General features: G+C 48.3%; 4 protein-coding genes across 4 annotated transcripts; 2 read left to right on the top strand and 2 right to left on the bottom strand.

Moving 5' to 3' along the window:
- Positions 1-238: 238 nt before the first annotated feature.
- Positions 239-2548, bottom strand: EDB93DRAFT_1176883 (armadillo-type protein). Its single transcript, XM_041450535.1, has 4 exons — positions 2417-2548; positions 1406-2371; positions 1273-1350; positions 239-1220 (listed from the first exon to the last, which is right to left on the bottom strand). Exons 1-4 carry the CDS (start codon positions 2471-2473, stop codon positions 636-638), a joined length of 1686 nt encoding a protein of 561 aa, XP_041302676.1. The 5' UTR covers positions 2474-2548; the 3' UTR covers positions 239-635.
- Positions 2549-7872, bottom strand: EDB93DRAFT_1176877 (uncharacterized protein). Its single transcript, XM_041450534.1, has 7 exons — positions 7654-7872; positions 7308-7561; positions 6582-7255; positions 5335-6524; positions 3934-5284; positions 3798-3881; positions 2549-3741 (listed from the first exon to the last, which is right to left on the bottom strand). Exons 2-7 carry the CDS (start codon positions 7558-7560, stop codon positions 2812-2814), a joined length of 4482 nt encoding a protein of 1493 aa, XP_041302675.1. The 5' UTR covers position 7561; positions 7654-7872; the 3' UTR covers positions 2549-2811.
- Positions 7873-10842: 2970 nt separating this feature from the next.
- EDB93DRAFT_1255256 (uncharacterized protein) lies at positions 10843-13542 on the top strand (the record flags this gene model as incomplete). The annotated part of the gene is made up of 5 exons (XM_041453748.1): positions 10843-10936; positions 10989-11038; positions 12625-13008; positions 13061-13127; positions 13190-13542. 5 exons carry the CDS (start codon positions 10843-10845, stop codon positions 13540-13542), a joined length of 948 nt encoding a protein of 315 aa, XP_041302674.1.
- Positions 13543-14118: 576 nt separating this feature from the next.
- EDB93DRAFT_1255255 (uncharacterized protein) lies at positions 14119-14604 on the top strand (the record flags this gene model as incomplete). Its single annotated transcript, XM_041453747.1, has 2 exons — positions 14119-14284; positions 14312-14604. 2 exons carry the CDS (start codon positions 14119-14121, stop codon positions 14602-14604), a joined length of 459 nt encoding a protein of 152 aa, XP_041302673.1.
- Between the last annotated feature and the right edge of the window lie 249 nt (positions 14605-14853).

The following is a 14853-nucleotide window of genomic DNA, read 5'->3' as shown; positions in this document are numbered from 1 at the left end:
TCTGACTTACTGGAGAATAAGTATAGAACTTCAAGAAAAACACAGCCGAAATACACCGATCCGATAGTAACTTCGGCCAGACTCGGATTTTCCGACAACTCCACTCTAAAAGGAACTTTTGAATGCCATTCCCTGGGCCGCCTTTTAAGTTTTGACCACGCCTGCGTCTTACTCTCTCCCCAATACAACGCATCACAAAAGTTTGAAGCCTTGTCTGCGCTCCTTCAAGTTGTTCAGCCTGAGTGTGCATCTGTAATGTCGACCCTCAAATTCCGAGGGACTAAAGGATCGATAGGCCCATAAAGGAGGCCTGTAGCTCGTACTATCCTGCAATGTCTGACATCAAAGGCTAGTGGCTAAAGCCTTTGCCTTTGTATATGATATCGATCAACGATACTACAAAGAGGACGAATGCAAGAGTGTCGTGGTGTACATACTCCAGTTTGCAAAAAGACCAAGAAAGTGCGGGATACAATCCAAAAGCGAACGAAAACAAATACCATGAGAATGTAAGAATAAAAATGCATCGAAAACGTCACATGCGTGCGAGTGAGAGGGGGAGGATCAAGCTACCAGAAAAGCTATTCTTGGTTGTGCTCGCTGCCGCCTCGAGGACGACCGCGAGACATGCGTATCTAACGGTGGTCCGCGAGTCGGAAGCAGAGCTCATTCGGAAAATTCGTGAAGGAGATGTCCGCTTCCTTGAGATTGCGAACCGCGAAGAAAGCCCTCACGTATCTACCAATTTCTTCCTGAATTTTGGCTTCTGACATAGTAATAGGCGCGCCCTCGCGTTCATCTGCCAACGGAGTTACCATGCTCTCGTCAGCAGCGTCAACGGACCGCGGAAGAAGCTGAGGCTTCCTGTGCTGTATAGCAGGCTCAGGAATACCATCATGACCAAGATAAATGCTTGGTATCTGGCTCGGCGAATGACTGGGATTTGTGGACGCCTCAGAGGCGGTTTCAGGATTCTCGTCAAGCATGAGGAACACATTTGAGCTCGAGTGTGTCTGCAAAAGTGCCATCCGCTTGCTATCCTTCGTGTCAGCCCCGAAGATGTCGCTTGGACTGGGTGGACCATTGGTGATGTCGCCAAACGGTGACAGATTACTAGCCTTGCGCAGAACGTATTCACCTGCCCAGTCATCAGGACCATCCTCTTGGTTGCGGTCAGTCTCCCTTCGACCCTCCTCTGCAGCTGCTATCTCCTTGGCGGCCTGTAACACGAGTGTCAGTATGAAAATTTCGAACGATACCAATCTATCTTACCAACGCGCGAACGGCAGCAATCGTCACAAGAGCAGCATTGCGATTCAACCATGCACGTTCACGCAACTCGATGACATCCTAAGATCACGATGATGAGCACAATCGACAGAGATGCCCAGAAGATACCACACACCTGAAGCATGAACTGCATACGAGTGCTGACATTGTGACTCTTGCCGAGCTCCTTCATGCGCGTGAAATAAACGTCCATATGCGCGCGGGCTTTTGGCGTGTCAAGCAACTGGCCAACCGTCTTCAACAGCCGACACAAGCTCTCGATTTTCTCTTCCCCTGGGTTATCGACGTTGCCCAACAGCTTCTTCACACATTCGTGCATGATACGCTGTGTGAGCATCCGCACTTTGAACAACTCTCCGATAAACGTGATGAGATTGAGACCATGGCGCTTTGCCTTCTCAAAATCAAACCCAGTATTCAACGTGCTCTTCTTCTCGCGAGTAGCCTCAGTTGCTTGATCGTTAGATAGCTTCGTCGTGGCGGATGCAGCAGCTTCCTTGGCAAACCATCCACGCTCGAAGTCTTCTTGGCATCGGCTGAGGAGATACTTCCGAAAGAGATGGCCACCTCTAATAGGCTTGCCCTCCATATCCTTGATCCCGTCATCCTGTACCTCAGGACTGATCTCCTCCATCATCTTCCGACACAGCCTCGCGTACATCTCGCTCCAAACGTCTTCATCGATTGCCTTCTCGAACACCAGCCGGATGACTCGAATGAGCGTTCGCCCGTCTTTCTCATTCACACTCTTGTTGGCCCAGTAGATGATCTGGTCTGAAATCGTCCCGAATTTCTCCATCGTAAGCTTGTTGAGCAGTGCATTAACCTTACGGTCGACCAACTCAGGTGAATCAACATCAAGTTGACTCGGACCCTTGCGAGTTGTGCTCGTAGGAACCCAGCGGTTGGCAGACGATTTGATAGGCACAACAGGCTTGAAGCCAGTATTTTGTCCTTGCTGGGACATCGGCGCCTTGTTAGCACTACTACGCGTCTTAACCTGGCTATGCGTGTGCACCATCGGAGCGGTAATAGCAGGGCTCTTTGCAGAACGGTGGTTGGATGATGGCATAGCAAAACACTGTTCGCTGGTTAGCTCACTTCCTGGGGATCGGAAGATGCTCACCTGGAAACTGTTTGGAACGGAGGGTTTCTGGTAGTCGACGTGAATGGTGGCAGACATGTCGAGGAGCTGGAGATTGGCGCCCAATCTGCATGATAAAAAGCCTGATGCAGCCAACGGGCCGTGTCGATTGCAATGAGGCTTGCGTCAAGCCCACGGTCGGAATCTGAAATGATATTGCTGGTACCTGATGTACTGCTAGCTATAGCCTATGCCGCTGTAATACTGTAGTGAACGATAACAAAAAAAAGGACAAACGCAAAAGTGCCATGCGATGTATATATTAGTTTGCAGAACACCAAGAACGTGTGCAATACGATCAGAAAAATGAAACGAAAACGAAAATGCGATAAAAATGCAGGTGTGGAATCGAAAATGTGCGATGTGAGTAGGACAGATCATGCAACGAGAGAGACTAGCTTGTCGCTATCCTCTAGCTTCGAAGCGATTCGCCGGAGTCTCTCAGGCTCATTCTCGATTCCAGCGCCCTTGAGCATAATAGCCATGTAGTCAAACGCCTTTGGAGCATCGATGGCAATATCGTCCAAAAACTCCGCCATAGGCATGAACCCCTCCTCAATAACCTCAAGCGTACACTGCCCACTACTCGTAGCCTGTGCGAAGAATTCACCAACCAATCTCGCATCCGCCTCCTTGCTTTCAAGCGCGGACGCAACCAGCTTGTCCACGAGCCGGAAACGGTGCTCGTCAGGAAGATTGGTAAAGTAGACCTCCGCCTCTTCAAGATTGCGAACAGCAAAGAACTCCTTCACGTCTTCATCAACCTTCTTCTTCGCGTCTGCTTCTGACATGGCGGTAGGTGCGTTTTCGGGTTCTTCTTCTGAAGGAGTCGTGGCGTTCTCTTCAGTATGAATGGACCGTGGAAGAAGCTGGAGCTTCCTGCGCTGTACGGCAGGCTCGGGAACACCGGTGTGACCAAGGTCAACGCTTGGTTTCCGACTCGACGAACGACTGGGTTTCGTAGATGCCTCAGCGGCAAGTTCAGGATTCTGACTGAGCATGTGGAACATATTCGAACTTGAATTCGTCCGGGAAAGTGTCTCTCGCTTGCTATCCTTCTTGCCGGCCGCGAAGACGCCGCTTGGACCCATTACCATTCCCATGGCTGGGCCTTTGGATATTTTGCCGAACTGCGACAGATCACCAGCCTTGGGAGGTGCCCGCGGAACAGAGCTGCCACCTGCAACAGCCCAGCCGTCAGGGCCATGCTCTTGGTTGCGGTTGTCGCCGCGTCGAGAACCACCGCGGGACATGCTTATCTGACGGTTGAAAGACTCCTTCTCTGCAGCTGCTTTCTCCTTGGCGGCCTGTAACACAAGTCAAGTGTCAGTGCAAATATTTCCGCGACACTGGTTTATCTTACCAGCTCGTGAACAGCGGCGATCGTCGTAGGCGCAGCAACAGCATTCCGGCTGACCCATTTACGGTCACGCAACTCAATAACGTCCTGAGATTACAATCAGTACAACTGACAAAAGATACCCCGAAATACCACGCACCTGAAGCATGAACTGCATACGAGAGCTGACGTTGAGACTCTTGCCGAGCTCCTTCATGCGCGTGAAATAAACGTCCATATGCGCGCGGGCTTTCGGCGTATCAAGCAACTGGCCGACTGTCTTTAATAGTTGACACAAGCTCTCAATCTCCTCTTCCTCTGGGTTCTCGACGTTGCCCAACAGCTTCTTCACACACTCGTGCATAATACGCTCTGTGAGCATCTGCAGCTTGAACAGCTCGCCGATGAACTTGATGAGACCAAGACCCTGACGCTTCGCCTTCTGTGCAGCGTAGTACTCATCCGAATAGAGTTCAGCTTCCTCCGTGCCCTTCTTGTCATTAGCAGCCTTGGTTGCATGATCGTCGGAAGCCTTCGCGGCGGCGGCGGCAGCGGTAGCTTCCTTGGCGAACCACCCGCGCTCAAAGTCTTCTTGACACCGGTTGAGGAGATACTTACGGAACAGTTGTCCGCCAGCAATGGGCTTGCCCTCCGTATTCTTAATCCCGTCATCCTGCACCTCGGGACTGATCTGCTCCATCATCTTCCGACACAGCCGTGCATACATCTCGCTCCAAGCAGCCTCGTCAGTCGCCTTCTCGAACACCAGCCGGATGACTTGGATGAGCGTTCGCCCATCTTTCTCATTCACACTCTTGTTGGCCCAGTGGATGATCTGGTCTGAAATCGCCTCGAATTTCTCCATCGTAAGCTTGTTGAGCAGTGCCTTAACCTTACGGTCAACCAGCTCAGGTGAATCAACATCAGGTTGAGTCTTGCGAGTCGTACTCGTAGGAACCCAACGGTTGGCAGATAATTCGAGAGGTACAACGGGCTCGAAGCCAGCGCCCAGGATAGGTGCAGCGCCGAAGCCAGAACCATGATCTTGCTGGGACATCGGTGCCTTGTTAGCATCGCCACGCTTCTCACCGCGTTTACTACGTATGCGGTTGCTGCCATGCATGGGATGACCAGGTCCACCTGTGCTAGGTGTGCGCACCATCGGGGAACGGAATTGGGAAGTAGCACTGCTAGTTGAAGCAGAACGAGAGTTAGACATGGCAAACCGCTCCTCGCTGGTAAGTTTGCTTCCTGGGGACTGGAAATTGCCCATCTGGAAACCGCTTGGAACGGAGGGTTTCTGGAAGCCACCGATGCCCAGACCTACAGAAGCCTGGCGGCCGGCAGAAATAGGCATCGCACCAGAGGCGTTGCGATGACGTCCGGAGCCTCCGCGGGCCATGGGAAAAGCTTGATCGACGGGTTCAATGCCGAGGACGTCGAGAGCAGGAAGGGTAGGCGGCTTCTCCTTGCAAATGTGCATGAACTGCATAAGGAAGTCACGGTCATATCTACATGAAGCAATGAACGACACGCTCGAAGTGAAAGAGGTAAAACACACCTGAATCGGCCATCCTTGACATTTGCATTGAGTTCAACTTTGGGGCTCTTGATGCCTTCGGGATATGCAACCTCGCTAAGATTCTCGATGACACGTGCGGTGAGAAGTGCGGAAGGGGGAGGCGCAGAAACATCTTTCTTCGCTGAAGCAAGGTCGAGAGGGCCAGGACGTCTTCGTGGAATCTCAGTGGGAGGGGGCATAGCATTCGTATCTATCCGAAGTGACTCCTTCAATTTCTTTCCGCTATCGCCGTTAAGCTGAGGCACTGGAGCTTCGTCATGTTCAGAGACTTCGCCGTCCTCGGGCTCTTGAGACTCGCTGGTGGGTGATGAAGTCTGAACGATGTCGTCAGCTTCTTCAGCTTCAAGCTGAGCTTCCTCTGCCTCAAGAGCATCTTGCTGTTTCTGTTCCTCCTCCTCCAGTGCGATACGTGCTTGCTCCGCCTCCTGCCGCTCTGCTTCAAGACGGTCATCCTCCTCCTGGCGTAGGCGCTCCTTCTCAGCATCATCTGCTTGTCGTTTCCGTTCCTTTTCTTCCTCATCCATGCGTATACGGTCCTCCTCGCACTTCCTCTTGCGTGCAGCCTCTTCCTCCTCTATCCGCTTAGCCTCTTCCTCTGCTTCGCGCTTCTGCTTCTCTATAGCATCCCTCTTCGCACGCTCCTCCTCCTCTTTCTTCTCCTGCTCTTTCCGTGCATTCTCCTCTCGCGCGCGCTTCGATTCCTCGCTCTCAATCCGTACTGAGACCGAAGGATGCCGTCGGTTGGTCACAACAGGCGATGCGGGTGGGATAGGAACGGTCGGTGGTTGGGGACTGTGCTTTTTGAGAGCATCAAGCGTCACCTCCATGCCATCCTGGCTCTTGATAGTGACCTTGGATGTAGAACGTCCGCCAGGAACAAAGTCGCGGGCGTTCGTGTTAAGGCGAGGTGCATTGGTGGTGGAAGGTGTGGGCGGTGGTGAAGATATGGAGGGAGGCGGTTGAGGCGTGTGAGGGGGGTGCGGGATAGCGTGTGCCATAGTGGGTGTGCCAGGGAGTTGGGGAGCTACGGGACGAGGTGACATAGGAAGAGGTCCAGGTTGATGGGGAGGAGGGACATGAGGGACATGTTGGGGGGGCTGCTGATGCATATGTGGGGAGGGCACAGCATAATACCCCCAAGGAGGTTGTGGTTGATATGGATCCATATACTTGCATTACGTTGAGAACACAATTGATGAAGGTTTTTAGAAAAATAAAGTACTAACATAGTATCCGCCCCATGACATGGGCTGCATGGGTACCTGCGGTGCTATACCCCCAGGAGGTGCTTGATGTGGGTGCGGAGCCATTCGGGGACTGGCAGGGATAGGTGGGCCACCGGGACCCCCTGGGCCAGCTCCTTGTCGAGCTTGACCTTGCACATTTGGCACAGCACGGGGGAATGCAGGAGAACGTGGAGTGCCAGAAGGCTGCTGCGGTGGGCGCATGCTATTGGGCACAAATTGCGGATATGAATGTGTGCCGAGTTGCGAAGGTTGCTGTGGCTGTTGTGAGGAAGATGACGATGACTGGTGATGTGAAGGTAAATTAGAAGGCCGGGTGGAAGGAGAGGATGTGTCAGACGACGGCTGGGAAGATGACGACGAGGGATTCTGGAAAAGCTTCATAATGTCTGCTTTGGACGGTTTAGACGTAGATGCGGCTGATGTTGCGGCTGTTGAGGATAGCGTACTAGAGTTGGAGGGCGTTGGTCGTGGAGATTGCTTCGACGACCCTGTGGCCGATGCGGAAGCTGAGATTTTACCATTTACATGGTTGGAGGACGTAGCAGGTACGGATCCGAAAGACTTTACGACTTCGGTTTTGACGGCGGGAATGGCGGCCGGCGATGAAGATAACGGGGCCGAGGCATCATCTATTGATCCAAACACAACGGATGCTAAGAGTGACAGTTAGATGGAAATGGTTTTAGTGTGAAAATAAAATCAGACCTGGTCGTACTACTGATCCCACATTATTTCGAGGGACTGATACGCCATCTTTTACAGACACGCCCTGGCCTAACGCACTTGGACGTCTCGAGTGAGAAGTAGCTATCGGAGATGCGACATGAGTAGGAGCGGGAGACTGCGATCGCGGCGAAGGAGCTGCAGATGAACTACTCTGCGGCGGGCCCTTTGCCCAAGCTGACTGCGAAGGGAGCGGCAACGGAGTCTTTCCAGATGTAGTGGAAACTTTGTTCATTCTATAACACAGAAAAAAACACGCATAAGACGCGCAGAGGGTAGTTTGAGTTTAGCCGTCAGCAATAACGAACACATAACAAATTGAACTCACGAATTTTCGATGTGACAGATATTTTAGCAAACAGTCGATGATTTTGTCGCGCGTGGTGGTCGTCAAGTATGACCTGCCAGCAGGCGAAAACAAAAGATCAGTTGTATGAACCTTGGTTCTGTCTATGGAAAACGAAAGCCCGTCGCTGTCAGTTGCGATCTCGGCAGGTTAAAAGGATGATGTCTTCCTGCTATAGCCTGAGGCTGTAGGGAAACGACGGAGTACAACAAGTGCGTGGGACTCGAGCCAAAAAAACAACCCCTACAGTGGACCCCAGAAACCCCATTTGGTCCCCGTTCACTCAGTCGGCAATCCACTTTTTTTATTGTCTTGACTTGGAACCGACGGCAGTGAGCTCAAAACACGTTCTTACAACACGAGTTTTTTTTTATAAACGTCATTTACACAACCTCAAGAAGACACAGCAAGCCATGCCCGAGACACGCACTGCTCTGGCAGTTGACCATACAAGTCGGCGATAAGAACTGTCGTAACCAGCCAACAGGATTACGGGTACTAGTTGAGCTAGCCCTTACTCCTGCACTCCCAGGCTTCGCTTGAAATCCTTCTGGACTGTCATGCTATTACGAGCGACTCTAGGTGAGCCTTCAGACTGATAAGCCTCAGACAGTACTTCCCTGCCGCTCATACGCAGACTCGTCATCGCCAGCATACGACATTTGTATTTCATCCGCATGTACAGTATCACCGTAACAAGATTCAATCCTAGGCTAATTATTTATTTCTTGCCAGTCAATTTGAGTTTACTCCTGGTAAATGTTTATCGCGCTGAGCTATGTAGGCGTTCTAATGTCTATTTGTATTTCGTCTCCGGGTTACCTACATAGCTCATCGAGGGAGATTTATACCAACCATCTTTATACCAGGCCATTCACTGTTCCTGATCGATTCAGCCCATTGTTCTACATGTCCAGGGACTCCAAGCTCTTGAAAATTTGCACTCACTGGCCCCTCAGCTGTCCACGGCAAACCCTCTAATAAGCAGATGCTGAGCATCCTGCAAGGCCTTTCTCTCTGCAGCAGAGGATAGACAGGTGTGTTTGCGCAGCTTCGAGCTGCACCACTCTGCATTACGTAGATGACAAGTTAAATTCTTCATTGCATAATGTGAGTGCCTCACCAGCCGACCAGTGCGGATTGCGACGCCTTGATCATTCGATCTCTGTCTGATTCAGATGCAAGCGAAATAGCGAAATGCTGATCGTATCACCAAAGTCTGTCTCGAACTCTTAAAGCCAGGCTGCTCACGAACCCAGGATCATGCTCCATTTAAAAAACGATCAGTGAGTTGTCACATCGGCTATTGTGGATGGGCACATTGTGATTTGCTATTGAGCCCATCACCAATTACTACATTGATGATCCTATGCCGTTTGAATAACGAATAATCAGCTGCCAGTTGTATACATACGGGAGACTTGTGATGTCATTTAGCCAGTCCACGACTGATGATTTGTGTACAATGATATTTTAGCATCATTTTTGGTGTGCATCCTTGGTCAATGGTGAAAGCCAGGGAATTTGGCATCTAAGCAGTCCACACAGATTTCTGGTATGAAGTCAACTAGATTTTGATCAACCCAATCTAGGGCTTAAGATAAATCTGGTTCCCATTCTATCACAGAGCTTGTCATGAGCACTTTCAATATCAGGAAAAGCCTCCTGGGCTAATTATAGGTAATCATTGATGATTTTTTCAAAATGTGACAGATTATGTTACCCCCAAAAAAATTAGACAGAATTTTTCATAATCATTAGCTATTCAAGAACATATGTCATAATTCGAGAGCATTTGCCCAGCATTTGAGAGCCCGTCTGTTGAGAGTTCAACATTGTCATCTCTCTTGTTGTCTTTCCTTTTTTGTCATTGATATTCCAGACTCTGTACAGTAGTTTATAAACTTGTTTGTTCTCATCATTCATACCTCAACTGTTCTCTTACCAAACACTGAGGTATGTATCTTATTGTCTGCACACCAACTCTCTCTCACTATGTCCTGTTTATAGACTTGTCCTTAGGTATTATGAATGATAGTGGTTCTCTTACCAAACACTGAGACTTGTCCTTAGCTTCACCTTTCAACAGGTTATGAGCCCTGGTTCTTATTAAACCATCAGACAAGGCTACAAGACAAGAATCTCACTCGTGACTGCTCGCTGCTCACACTTCCGTCTCATTTTTATCTATCCTCATGGTGGCATCACCATGGGCAAATATGATCACATTCTTGAGTTACTGGGTATGGAAAACTATGTCGGTTGGTCCACAAAGATGCAATATGCTCTCACATGTGAAGATCTCTGGTGCCACATCAACACAAATCCCGACCCAACAGACCTGCTCAGAGCGCCATCTTTCATTCCTGTCCCCGCTGATCCCAACAACATCATGCCTGCCAAGAGGACAGAGATGTGAGAGTGGTTGTTGAGTGATATTAAGGCTAAGGATCTTATTACCCGTTGTTACGACTTGGATGGTATCTGTTGGTGACGCTCAAACAGAGCTTGTGTCGTCAACGGTCTGTGGACGTCCTTGGGCTAGCCCAAGGTTAGGGGTCGTACTTGGCGTGTCTTCTGCAAGTACGATTTAACGCCTATGTCCAAATCGGGTAGCTTATGTCACGCGGGTGCGAGACGATAAGCTAAATCGGCCTAGGCTTACGACACCCGAAGGTTAATCGTAAGGATCGTCGTTAATTAGAAGGACAGAAGTCCGACTAGTTAACAGGGGCTTTGCTCGTCGATGAAGTCGATGGGTAAAGGTCAAGACTATAGGCTTATCCGCGAAGAGCAGATAAGAAGATAGAATATAGACTGCTGGCGAGGCAGAAGGATCACTCTGGTGAGAGTAGGAGGTCAAGAACCAAGTAGATTCAAGTTAAGGAATATGGTACATGGTAGCGAGTTTATATAGAGGACAGGGGATGTATTAGTGGATGATAACTCGTACTACCGGGAGAGGCAATCGGTAAAGGGTAAGATCATAATAGGAAGGCACGTTCGATCTAGGTAGAACTTGCTGGATAAGAAAGTGAGTCAAAGATCAGAATGAGAAGTGAAACACGCAGGGGCACGATTGTGCAACTGCGGATCTAAGTATAAGTCGCATGTGCGACTGCGCACCGAGTCAGAGATCAAGAAAGGAAAATAGGTCAAAGGGGATGCGTCATGCATCGTGTCATAGGTTACCGTCCAGACGGTAAGGGCAAGGGGACTGTCCGCAGGATCAGTCAGGTGGTGAAACGGAGCATGGGTATGCTTCGTCAGCGAAAGGATCCGGCCAAATGTACTGGCTTTGCTGAAGCGACAGGTAGAGGGCGAAAGGGAATGCGAGGATGACGAGGATGACAAGGGTAAGGTTGGGGTAAGGGTATGATGTGAGGGCTGATACGAGGAGGATCAGGAGGAAAATAGTAGGGGCCCAAGCGTCTAGATGTTCTTGTAACACCCGTCACCTAAGTGCCTCTGTTGGAGCGTTGGTATCACACTTGCACAGTGTTTCAGCCATGATGTGTGGAGAACTCTCGCTAAACACTTCAATTGGACTGACACCAGCACCCAATATCAGCTACACCAGCGTTTGGATGCTCTATAAATGAAGGACTCTGCTGATGCCACCAACTATGTTGGTCAACATGCAGTACTTCAAGAATGCCTCTGGGACTCAGGTGATGCCATTTACAGCCTGCTCATAGGCCTTCCTCACACACCTGTTTGGCAACAATTTCAATCCATGTTAGAGCAACACATGCATGACGAGGTAATGACAGTACTACCAGGCACCATCTCGGCCTTCACAGTGGAGAGCTGTGTGTCCCATATCACTGCCGAAGTGGCACATCATGTGCATTCCCACACCATCAATAATGCTCGCTGTTGAGATCTTGTAAACATGAATGACAGATGTCAACAAAGGTATCATTGCCTTTGGATGTGACACCAGCAGGTTCTAGAAGTTGTCTATTGTAGAGATTATGAGCAGGATGGGGAGTTGAAGGATGAAGTCAGTGTAGATTGGGGATATCATTAAAATCAAGTTTGGACATCTTCTCTGAGTCGTCCATGACTCCAACCTCCCATGCACAAACACCACATATACTGGTGACCAGCACTGCATTTGAAGTTGCATCATAGAACTGTCGGTAACAGCTTTTTATGTCCATTACTGAAGAAATTTCCAAGAACTTTTTAGAGTTGTATGTGTCCTTCACTGATACTTCATCAGTGTCATCCTCCTCGTCCAAGTTCTCAAGCCTCTGGGCAATTCGACGTGCAGCAGAATAATCTGCTCGTTTGCATTTTCTTGTTGCTTTCTGGTTTTCCTGTTTACCTATTTTCTCTCCATGCTTCTTCTGTCCCGCCTGCAGAAGGAACATGATCTGTTCTTTGGGAGCATCTGCAAGTATTTGGGTCAGAATCATGTCTTTATTCTGACATTCCTCACAGGAGAAGGTGATGACTCCTTTTAATCGTGCAAATATTTCTTTGACACTGAGATGACATATTTCATCATCTGCTTTTGCAGGCTCCATGAGCAGCAGAAGATTGGATGATAGGACTACTTTATTTGGCAGGGATCAACAAACACAGTTCTGCACCAGCATGAATTTTTTTTTCACTGTGCACAGGTGATTCAAACTTCCTGACATATAAAGGTGAGCAATCTGCTCACTTTGCTCCTGTCCCTCCTGACATTTGTCATTTCCTGCTATTTATTACATATCAGTATTCAAGTTCAAACTACTCAACTTTACTTGTAAATATGCCACAGTCATCAGCTCCCCCTACAAGAATCCCCACAATACCTACGTGGCTCCTTCAGATTTGGGAGCGCCTTCTAGGCTCTGGCCTTTACATAGGTGGTTAATTCATGTTTGTAAAATTTGGACGGTCTTGTTGATCACTCTGTGATTTGATGAAGGTGATCATGCAGTTTGAGATAATGTTCAGTGGTCTCGCATCGGTAAAGCCAACTGGCTCATTGTCAAGCCCGATTTATATGCATTAGACCATGCTTCTCCATCACCAGAATCTGGGCCAGAGATGGTGGTCCTCAGTTCTGTTGTGCAGATATCTTCAAGTGATTACTATCTGACTGCAGATGGTGGCTATAGGGGAGCCTCTTCCTTCTCACCAGAGTTTGCCACTGTCAAGCCTTCATGTACTAATGAACAGCCGGACATTGCACCATTCAAGACCGACTTCAATGTTGTCAAGGACAACATCAAGTGGTTGCAGGATGTGGCTATAACTGACGGTTTTGTCCTTAAATGTGGCCTGGTTCCTCCATACACCGATAACTTTCGCTTCAAAGTGTATCATGTCCTTTTCAAAGTAAGTAAAATCTACTGCTGGGTGAAGCTCTTCTCATTGTTAGAATTCGCAGCCACTTCAATGCAGTGAGGCAAGCACTGACAATGCTGAGGATAGAGAGAGCTCTGACAAGGTTGATGGTATGTTATTCTCTTTGCTGATTTATTTATTTGATTGATGCCATGGCCATTGGTGAATTTAGATCTTGATGGCATATTTTTGATTGGAAATTGGCTAACCTTCAATGACACTACCAAGGGTGGCCTTGAGAACATCAAGAAAACTCATCATGTAGTGCCCATTCCAGCATACAACATGAAGGGAAATCTGATTGATCCACACCAATACCACCATGCTCTTGAAGGTGCAACTGTAGAGTTACATTTCACTCTCACACACTGGTCATTCTCTGCAAAGGCTGACCAGCCAGTAAGCATGTGTGTTGACACTTATACAGGAGACATTGTAATGATCTGTGTCATTTCTCCACCCATCTATACTCCTGGGACACCCTCTAAATGCACTGTGTCACAATTCTTTGATCCCAACCAGTAACCTACCAAGAAGAGCTGCCACTGATTATGTAAGTAGAGAAAATTTTCACAACTGTTGCACAGGACTTACTACTTTGCTTCATAGTGTCCTCTCTCTGCAAAACTCACTACCAACTTGTCTACTTCATTCCTTTGATACACACCATGACCAACAATTTGACTTTCTTTGAACCATTATGTGTTTAAACTGTTGAATCGTCATAGTCGTCATTGTCCTTAGCATTTTCCTTTTTCCATATCATCACGTGCACTCACATACATCATATGTTTTGTTTTGTTTTATCATACCTCAGTCATTGTCTTCCAACACTGAGGTATGTTCGTTAGTCTCTGTTCATCCTGCTGTCTCTTACTATATTCTCCTTAGCATGTTTCGTGTGTTAGGTACTTATAATATTAGTCATTGTCTTCCAACACTGAGCGTGTTTCGTGTGTTAGCTTCTAACAGGTTATGAGCCGTGAAGATTTCTCTTTGTGAAATCTTATCAGCTAAAATCACACACATGTTTTATCTTCTACATCTCTTTCCTTTGACATGGGGAAACTGGATCACATCCTGGAATTGACAGGTCCAAACATGTACTTTGCATGGAAAAGGGAGGTTACCTACTCGTTAGGCATCAAAGATCTCTGGTTTCATGTTACTGATGCTGTCGATCCAGATGATGTCCTCAGGAGTGCATCATATAAACCCATGCCTGTGAATCCAGCTATGCCTATCGCTGATGAGACACTTGCTCTTTGTGAATGGCTGATTGACGACCTTTAAGCCAAGGCAATTATCACATGCTGTCTCTCCATATCTGTCCAACAGCTCATCTCTACAAGTCATAAAGTCTCCGCATGTGATGCATGGAAGACCTTGGAGGATCACTTTGGATGCACTAATATGGGTTCCCAGCACATTATTCACCAAAGCCTTTATACTCTGCAGATGAAAGATGCTGCTGACGCCTCTAACTATGTTGGGCAGCATGCTGTCTTGTGGGAACATCTCCTATACATGGGTGCTGTATACACCAGTGCTGAAGCAGTTTTTCAGCTACTCCATTGTAAAGAGTAAATCTCCGCTGGGCTCAGCAGAAATTGTACTACCTAGTCAACAATATTTAGGTAGATCTCAGCACAACCTAGTCTGCTATACTTGCAGAGCAAGTGCATTCGATCATAAAGGGATTACTAATTGGTATTAGTAGTATAAAAGTGTCAGTAATGCAAATAACAAATGTCCAAAGCTACAAAATGATGTCCAATGGTAATCCGAAGATGTCTAAGGGTACTTATCTGATGTCTGAAGCCAAAGTGCGATGTC

The sequence above is a fragment of the Suillus bovinus genome, assembly GCF_016758785.1.
Source record: "Suillus bovinus strain UH-Sbo-P2 chromosome Unknown EDB93scaffold_89, whole genome shotgun sequence".
Lineage (NCBI taxonomy): Eukaryota > Fungi > Basidiomycota > Agaricomycetes > Boletales > Suillaceae > Suillus > Suillus bovinus.
The sequence above is the reverse complement of the archived record's forward strand: the minus strand, read 5'-3'. Positions and strand labels throughout refer to the sequence as shown.

Excerpts from the sequence above, each read along its gene's own strand:
- EDB93DRAFT_1176883 (XM_041450535.1), bottom strand. The coding sequence starts at position 2,473 with ATGTCTGCCACCATTCACGTCGACTACCAGAAACCCTCCGTTCCAAAC. Across the intron at positions 2,372-2,416 it reads CCGTTCCAAACAGTTTCCAG|TGTTTTGCTATGCCATCATC; the intron begins GTGAGCATCTTC and ends ACCAGCGAACAG. Across the intron at positions 1,221-1,272 it reads TTGCTGCCGTTCGCGCGTTG|GCCGCCAAGGAGATAGCAGC; the intron begins GTAAGATAGATT and ends CTCGTGTTACAG.
- EDB93DRAFT_1176877 (XM_041450534.1), bottom strand. The coding sequence starts at position 7,560 with ATGAACAAAGTTTCCACTACATCTGGAAAGACTCCGTTGCCGCTCCCT. Across the intron at positions 6,525-6,581 it reads TGTCATGGGGCGGATACTAT|TATATGGATCCATATCAACC; the intron begins GTTAGTACTTTA and ends ACGTAATGCAAG. Across the intron at positions 3,742-3,797 it reads TCGCCGCTGTTCACGAGCTG|GCCGCCAAGGAGAAAGCAGC; the intron begins GTAAGATAAACC and ends CTTGTGTTACAG.